The sequence below is a fragment of the Erinaceus europaeus genome, chromosome 15 (genome assembly GCF_950295315.1).
Source record: "Erinaceus europaeus chromosome 15, mEriEur2.1, whole genome shotgun sequence".
NCBI classification, from domain to species: Eukaryota; Metazoa; Chordata; class Mammalia; order Eulipotyphla; family Erinaceidae; genus Erinaceus; species Erinaceus europaeus.
In genome coordinates, this window is record NC_080176.1 from 22587392 (window position 1) to 22596253 (window position 8862).

Here is an 8862-nt window from a genome sequence, read left to right on the forward strand (position 1 = left end):
TGCCCCACCCACTGCACTGCCTCCCAGTCTCTGAAAGGTAAGCCAGAACTTTAGGTTGCTGGTGTCCTAGAGCCCCAGCCTGAGTGGTCACCTCCCCGGAGCAGGTGAGAGAGGGGTGTGGAGAGGACGCCTCCAGTGAGGGACCTCTCTCTTCCCCGGCCCACCCAGGCTCCCCAGGCCCCCCACGAGATGTGCTGATCACCAAGTCCTCCTCTGAGCTGACACTGCAGTGGATGGAAGGCAGCACGGGCAGGACCCCCACCACAGGCTACGCCATCGAGGCCAGGCCTTCAGGTATGTCGGGGTTCTGTCCCCAAACCGCGGAGAAGGCGGGGACCGTGAGGTGAGTGCCCACAGCCCGCTGGGAAGGGCCACCTCCCCACTCTTCAGCACCTGCTAAACCCTGAGCAAACACAGGCTAAACACTAGCAATCTCCCTCCTGTTTGCCAGCGGCTAATCCTCGCACAGCCTTGATGAGGTGGGTTTCCAGATAGTCACAACTCCTGCCTCCCCCCCTCACCTGCTGCACCTCAACCTCTGACTACAGGACAGGCCACATGTGCACAGAGACCAAGAGTGTGCTGGGTTGTGGACAGATAGACAGATGGACAGTAGCACCCCCATGACCGAACCATGGTGGTAGAGGCAGGATCCCGCTTGGGGAGCTGGTGTTAGCCCAGGGCGGGAAGACAGCATAATGGTTCTGCAGAGAGACTCTCCTGCCTAAAGCTCTGAGGTCCCAGGTTCAATCCCTGCACCACCATCCACTAGAGTTAAGCAGGGCTCTGGTAAGATTAATTAATTGATTGGTTAAACAAACAGATGCCTTAGCCCTGACCTGCTTGCCGAACAGGCTGTGAGAGCCAGATGGACAGGGAGTGCTCAGGAAGCAGGAAGTGGTCACGGGCTGATGACAGCAGGACACGATGGGGACAGCACAGTGACAGGGGCCACAGCTGAGCCCTGGCGTGCTGGCAGGCGGGGGCAAGGAGAAGGTTCTGGGAAATTCTGCCGCCGCCACCGGGGAAGCAGTCTGAGCTTCCCTGTCCTGCCCAGGCTGTGAGCAGAGCAGTGACACCAGGGTCCCCTTGGAAGAACAGCCCTCCAGCCCCCATCCCCTCTTCCCTGCAGACGAGGGGCTGTGGGACACGTTTGTGAAGGACATTCCCCGGGGCGCCACCTCCCACAGTATCCGCCTGGACCAGCTACGCCAGGGCGTCACCTATGAGTTCCGTGTGATGGCCGCCAACGCCCAGGGCTTTGGGGAGCCCAGTGGACCCTCTGCCCCTGTGTCAGGTAGGAAGCTACCGGGAGCTGGGAGGGGAGCTCCAACTCCCCAGAGAACCTTCCAGAAAAGCACAGGCCAGGCCTGGCCGGGCTTTAGGAGGCTTGCCTGGGAGAATGGGGGCCTCACTTCCACAACAGCCCAGGCAGAGAAAGTGACAGGCAGGGCGGTGGCTGAGGCTGAGTGTCCCCTGCTGACCCAGGGCCAGGACCATCCTGCCAGGTCCAGGGCTGAGGGTCTGTCCCAGCGGGCCCAGGAGACAGCAGGTGACCCCAGACTTCTCCAGGAGAGGTGTGGACACAGAGGGCCAGGGTTTCCTCCAGTGTGATGGCCAGATCAGGGGGAGACAGGTGGGGGGAGAAGAGGATAGCCACTTGCCCACAACCGGCCACCGTCTGTGGGCACGGAGACCAGGAGGCCGCACCTGGGTTGGGGGCCCTGGGCAGGGTGGGTGTGCTGGGGCCCCACGGGGGAGCCGGGAAGGGGCGTGGGGGGCGCTGGACCCCAGTGCTGGCTCCCCGCAGCGCAAGCAGAGACACCTGTCTACACTGAGTGGTGGTTCCTGCTGGTGCTGGCACTTTCTGGCCTCCTGCTCCTGCTGCTGGCGGCCTTTGCCCTCATGCTGCGCGGCCAGGGCAAGAAGGACCGGAGCTGTGGCACAGGTGGGCACCCTGCTCTCAACACCCGGCACCCACCTCCTGCACCCTGCACTCAACACCCTTCCCCTTCCCAGGACCCGGGGGACCCCTCCATTCCTGCAGAGTGCTGGAATGTTCTAGACCTTGAAGCCCTCGTGCCTAGCACGTGATGAGATCACATCACTGCAGGAGCATAATGGGGCCAGGATACAGCTCAGCAGGTCATGTGTGTGCAGTACCACATGCACCCCCTGGGCTTGAGCCCCAGCACCTCCTGTCAGTGCCACAGCGCCTGGAGAAGTTCCTGTGCTGTGGTGTCTATCTCTCCCTATCTCTCTGTCTCTCTCTGAAGGGAAGCAGGTGCACTGGGTGCATCTTGTCCTTTGTGCTTAGGAAGCTAGTGAGAGCCCTCTCCACCTGGGCAGCAGGAGCAGGGCTGTGACCCTGGCCTGAGCCCCCTGTCCCTGCAGTCCTGCCTGCCTGTCCCACAGGGCTGGCCCCAGCCCCCAGCCCTGCCATTTGCCTGGGAATGTTAAGCAGTTCATCCCTGGAAGAAGGGATTTCTTTTCTCTGTGAGAATTCTTGTCATGTGGGATTTGCAGCATGGAGTGGCATGGCGTCTCCCTCAGTGCCGTCAGTCACAGAAGCCTGTGAGGAGCATGTGTCTCCCTCAGTGCCGTCAGTCATTGAAGCCTGTGAGAGGCGTGGCATCTCCCTCAGTCAGTGTCCTCAGTCACAGAAGCCTGTGAAGGGGGAGGCTCTGCCACCAGCCCCCTCCTCCTCCAGAGAGCCGGCCCAACAGCCAGGGTCCCATCAGCACAGATACTGCTGAGAGGGGCCACTCCATGCCTAGGCTCCGGGGAGCATCTCAGGGGTTCTGCCCCAGGCCCTGGCGTCTGTGGGCTCACAGCCGCTCTGCTCACTTAGCTGCCAGCACGTCTCAGAGCGTGTTACGACACGTGCACCCACTTACTTTTTAGAAAATACTACGGGGCCGGGAGGTGGTGCACCCAGTTAAGCGCACATAGTGCTAAGCACAAGGATCCAAGTTCGAGCCCCCCCACATTCCACCTGCAGGAGGGACATGTTACACATAGTGAAGCAGGTCTGAAGGTGTCTATCTTTCTGTCCCTCTCTGTCTCCCCTCCTCTCTCAATTTCTCTCTGTCCTGTCCAATAAAATAGAAAAAAATAGCCGCCAGGAGCAGTGGACTCATAGTGCAGGCACCGAACCCCAGTGATAAGCCTGGAGGCAAAAAGAAAATTACTGACTGTGTGTGCTGCTCTCAGACTCATTTTTTAATTTACTTATTATTGGACAGAGACAGAGAGAAATTGAAGGGGAGATAGAGAGGGAGAGAGACAGAGAGACACCTGCAGTCCTGATTCACCACTCGGGAAGCTTTCCCTCTGCAGGTGGGGACCGGGGGCTAGAACCTGGCTCCTTGCACTTAGTACTGTGCACTTAACCAGGTGTGCCACCACCTAGCCCCCTTCTTTTCTATTTTTTAATTGTATACAACAGAGAGAAGTTGATAGAGGAGGGGGAGATAGAGAGGTAGAGAGACAGACACCTGCAGACCTGCTTCACCACTTGTGAAGCTTTCCCTGCAGGTGGGGACTGGGAGCTCAAACCAGGGTCCTTGCACACTGTAAGGTGTGTACTTAACCAGGTGCACCACTGCCCGGCCCCCTCCCAGATTCGTTTGTTTTCCATTCTTCTTATCTCAGAGAGTGATGGGGGGAGAGACAACAGCACTGTTCTGCCATCTGTTGCCCGTGGGGTTCCCATGTGCTGCAGGACTTGAACCCGAGGCTTTTGCACATGGTAAGGTGTGTGCTGTGCCAGATAAATTCTCCGGCCCCTAGTGTTAGGGAATATTTAAATTCCCTGACTTCTTATAGATTGGGGGGGGGGGCTGAGGAGCAGTCAGGACTAAAGCTTGGGGGTCCAGCGCCCTATCCACGGCACTGTCTCCCAGATCAGCTGCGACTCCCCCACCTCTGACACGATCACACAGCCCAATCGACACCTCTTCATAAAAGGCCAGCGAGAAGCTGAGCATCTGGCGTCAGGAAGGTCATACCTTGCCACCGTGCCCAGCCTGTCCCCCGAGCCTCAGGGGCAGAAGCCACAGGCTCTCCAAGCAGGTGCTCGAGGACACGGGGTGACCACAGCATGCGACTGACCTCGTCCCTTCCCGCCACCCCAGGCAAGAGCATGTCACACATGGAGGAATCAGTGACACTGGATAACGGAGGCTTTGCTGCCCTGGAGCTCAACAGCCGGCACCTCAACGTCAAAAACACCTTCTCCAAGAAGAACGGGACCAGGTGGGGATGGGGCTGTGCCCGGCAGCGGGCGGGCGGGGGACAGAGCCTCAGGAGGGACAGCTGGGGCCAGGGCGGCACGCTCACGTGGAGGCCTAGGGCACAGAGTGACTGGAGGCCACCCCCAGGTCCCCGCCTCGCCCGAGCCCTGGGGGACTGCACTACTCAGACGAGGACGTGTGCAGCAGATACAACGGCACGGTGCTGAGCGAGGGCGGGACGCTGCAGAAGCCGGAGGACACGTCCGAGTCTGAGGTCAGCGCCTGGGGCCTCCACCAGGGTGGCAGTGGGGGCCAGGGAAGGAGGCCAAGCAGTGGCCGTGGTGCTCGAGCTCTGGAAGCTTCCACACACGCAGCCTGAGTCCTGGAGCTCGTGGCCCTGGGGGGCACAGAGCCCTCTCCCCACACACATGGTCCTGACGGCTGGCCACTCTGCTGGTGCTGTCTTGCTTTTTCCTTTTCTTAATAGTTGATTTATTTGCTTTAAGGAGATGCATACACATTTAGAGAAAGAACAAGGCCCGGCGGTGGTGCACCTGGTGAAATGCACACATTACAGTGTGCACTGACTAGGTTTCAAGTCCTCAGTCCCCACCTGCAGGGGGAAAGTTTCACAAGTGGTGAAGCACAGCTGCAGGAGTCTCTCTGTGTCTCTCCCTGTCTCCACCTCACCTCCCCTCTCAATTTCTCTCTGTCTCTACTCAATAATAAACAAATGATTTTTTAAATTTTTTTAAATATGTATTTATTTATTCCCTTTTGTTGCCCTTGTTGTTTTATTGTTTTAGTTATTATTGCCATTGTTGTTGGATAGGACAGAGAGAAATGGAGAGAGGAGGGGAAGACAAAGGGGGGAGAGAAAGATAGACACCTGCAGACCTGCTTCACCGCCTGTGAAGCGACTCTCCTGCAGGTGGGGAGCCGGGGGCTTGAACCGGGATCCTTATGCCGGTCCTTGTGCTTTGCGCCACCAGCGCTTAACCTGCTGTGCTACCGCCCGACTCCCAATAAATGATATTTTTAAAGAGAGAAAGAACAGAGCCCTGCTCAGCTCTGGCTGGTGGTGGTACAGGGTATAGAGCCTGGGACTCCAGAGCCTCAGACAGGAGGGTCTGTTACAAAGAGTGGAAGACACAGCATGGTCCTGCCAACAGCGACCACCTGACGGTGTCAGGAAACAGCTGTCCAAAGCCCAGGACCTGGCACAAGCCTCTCGAACCCAGGGCCTCTCATGCAGTAAGACCTGTGCTATAGCCAGCAAGTCATCTCCCAGCCCCACTTTTAAAAATTATGCTGGGACAACAATAAAAAACAACAAGGGCAAGAAAAGGGAAAATAAATAAATAAATAAATATAAAATATATATTTAAAAATATGGGTTAATCGCACGTGGCACAAAGCGCAAGGACCGGTGTAAAGATCCCGGTTCGAGCCCCCGGCTCCCCACCTGCAGGGAAGTTGCTGCACAGGCCATGAAGCAGGTCTGCAGGTGTCTGTCTTTCTCTCCCCCTCTCTGTCTCCCCCTCCCCTGTCTTCCATTTCTCTCTGTCCTATCCAACAACGGCGACATCAATAGCTACAACAACAATAGAAAACAACAAGGGCAACAAAAGGGAAAATAAATAAATAGATATAAAAAATATTAACGATAATGCTGGGGGCCGGGTGGTAGTGCAGCGGGCCCAGCATAAGGATCCCAGTTCGAGCCCCCAGCTCCCCACCTACAGGGGAGTCGCTTCACAGGCGGTGAAGCAGGTCTGCAGGTGTCTATCTTTCTCTCCCCATCTCTGTATTCCCCTCCTCTCTCCATTTCTCTCTGTTCTATCCAACAACAATGACATCAGTGTCAACAATAACAACAGCAAGGGCAACAAAATGAGAAAAAATAGCCTCCAGGAGCAATGGATTCATAGTGTAGGCATCAAGCCCCAGCAATAACCCTGGAGGCAAAAAATAATTATTATTGTAGTAAAAATAATGCTTATTTTATTTACTGGATACAGAGAGAAATCAAGAGGGAGGGTGGATAGAGAGGGAGAGAGGAAGAGAGAGACACCTGCAGCCCCACTCCACCACTCAGAAAGCTTCCCCTCTGCAGGTGAGGGCTGGGGGCTCGAACCCAGGTCCTTGTATTTGGTAATGTGTGCACTCTACCAAGTGCACCCTGCCTGGTTCCAGCCCCACCTTTTTTTTTTTAATTAACTGTGGCTGTCCCCTGAGCAGAGCTCTCGATAGGCAAGTGGGGGGGTGAGCTGATGTCCCCCCATGTCCCTCATGTCTATTCACTGCTTCTATCTCCCTTTCCATGTGACCCTCACTCTCCCCCCTTCCCTGTGTCCTCGTCCCCTCACCTTCACTGTCCCCATGTCCCCTCAACCTCACTGTCCCCATGTCCCCTCACCTTCACTATCCCCATGTCCCCTCACCCTCACTGTCCTCATGTCCCTTCACCTTCACTATCTCCATGTCCCCTCACCCTCACTATCCCCATGTCCCCTCACCCTCACTGTCTCCTCATCCCCTCATCCTCACTGTCCCCTCATCCCCTCACCCTCACTGTCCCGTCATTCCCCTCACCCTCACTGTCCCATCATCCCCTCACTGTCCCTCTGTTCCCTTACTCCCCTGTCCCCAGGCCACAGACTCAGAGGCGGAGGAGGCACATCCACACTCCTTCGTGAACCACTACATGAGCGACCCCAGCTACTGCCACTCGTGGAGGCCCCGGGCCCCGCAGCGCTACGAGGCAGTGGCAGCCGACACGGGCCCACTGCACACCGTGGTCACCACGCAGAGCGCTGTGTTTGTGCCCCCAGGCCCTGGAGCCAGGACTCCGCTCACGGGCTTCTCCTCCTTCGTGTGAGCCGGGCACGGACATGGGAAGTCGGCAGGGACACCGCCTCTTTCTTTTCTGTTCTTTTAGAGAAGGCATTCCCCACGCGTGCAGCACCAGGCCTCGGACCCGGGCCCCCAGTGGCCTCTGGCCTCTGCCTCCTCTACCTCCTCTGCTTCCAGAACCTTCCACTGGCATTGCCCGGGAGTCAGGAGCAAAGGATCGGTCTGGGCTCGATGCCAGGCCCACTTCACCTTCTAGAGTTCTCTCTCTCAGCAGTTCTGAGAGAGCCACCAGCCTTGGGGCCCGGCAGCCCCTGAGCACCGAAGAGGACAGGAGGGAGATGGAGCCCGGTGGGCCAGGTGGCAGGTGTGTGGCCCAGGGGCACATCCGGGGCCTTTCCCTTCCATTCTTTCTTTTCGAGGGAGGCCAGAGCAAGGCCTCACCTGGTGGTCTGGGCGCCCGGGCCCCCAGCGCCCCCTCCCCAGGTGACAGCTGGTGTGTGAGCAGCGTGCGTTGTTAACCAGAGTATTTTTAAACCTTTTTATCTTTTTTTAAAGATGTCACATGAAATGAATGAGTCTTTGTGTTTCCGGGTACTTTTTATTCTTTGTCTCTCTTCACCTGCTGGAAGCCACCATGTCCCTGACCAAGGCTGGGTGGCCCTGACCCAAAGTCACCAGCCTCCAGTCCCCAGGGGCCCTGCCGGCTCTCAGCCTTCACGGGTTTTCTGGAAACTTCTAGGCTGCTGTCCCTGTCTGGGTTTTCAGTGTTCAGCAGTGAAAGCAGCTCCCGGAGTATGTTGTCCACACCACGGCAGTGGCACTGACCCTTCCTTCTGGGTGTGGACAGAGGTCTGCAGGGTCTGGGGTGCAGGTGGGCCGGAGGCTTGGCCAGGTGGCCATGAGGCAGGAAGGGTCTGGCTGGTGGCCACACGGGACGTGGTCTCAAAGTCACCATCCCCCAGTATCTGGGGGGTCCCCTGATTGCACAGCAGCTGGTGTGGCCTTGGGGTGCCAGGGAGAGGTGTCCTTGCACCCTGGCTCCCACCCTCCTACCCTCTCCCTGGGGGAAGGAGATGGAGCTGCTGTGGGACTCAGGAGGGGACCGGCCTAGGGACAGCCCCTCCTGCCTCTCGGCCTCCAGGATGGTGGTGACCTGGGCCCACACGGCAGACTCAAGGCCTCATGCTCTGCCCCCCTAAGCTGTGGAGCATCCTGGGAAGTGGGGGTGTCCCTGAAAGTGGGGCGGGGGTTGCCCCAGGAAGGGGGGGCATCCCAGGAAATGGGTGTGAAGGGCAGAGCTCAGCTGTGCCCTGGCTGGTGAGTCCCTGTCCTGTGCTCCTCTTCTCCTGGTAAAGGGTGTATGTATGCCCCAGAGGCCCAGCCTACCAGCCTGGGGTACCCACAGTGAAGCAGGGGTGCAGGCCTGCCCCCACACCCAGCACACATGGGTGTGAGAATCCTCCCTCTGAGCTCTCCAGCAGGAAAACGCGTGGGGATGCTGGGCGGCTAGGCAGGAAGCTGGGTCAGCCAGCTCTGGGCTGTGTGTCCAGGGGCCTAGGGGCAGTGGTGGCAGAGGCCAGAGCCCCCTCAGAGGTCCCAGAAGGCAGGAGTCAGAGGCTGAAAACAGCTGGGGAGCCGGTACTCAAAGCGGGGTGGGGGGGGGGGCTATGCCCTGCACCTCCACACTCTGGTAACCCCTCATTTCTCTCCTGGTGGGGGCCATGGCCAGGGTGATCTGGGGCTGCTGCCCTGCACCCCCTCTTCCTTAGAC

General features: G+C 58.1%; 1 protein-coding gene across 1 annotated transcript in view; it reads left to right on the forward strand.

Annotated features, from left to right (window-relative positions):
- Positions 1-7685, forward strand: part of SDK1 (sidekick cell adhesion molecule 1) — a 486407-nt gene extending 478722 nt beyond the window's left edge. Inside the window, exons 40-45 of the mRNA XM_060173224.1 lie at positions 169-294; positions 1133-1297; positions 1811-1948; positions 4137-4257; positions 4383-4509; positions 6889-7685. Coding sequence (XP_060029207.1) covers positions 169-294; positions 1133-1297; positions 1811-1948; positions 4137-4257; positions 4383-4509; positions 6889-7116 — 905 coding nt within the window. The 3' untranslated portion in view covers positions 7117-7685. The remainder of the gene's footprint in view (positions 1-168; positions 295-1132; positions 1298-1810; positions 1949-4136; positions 4258-4382; positions 4510-6888) is intronic.
- Positions 7686-8862: the final 1177 nt, after the last annotated feature.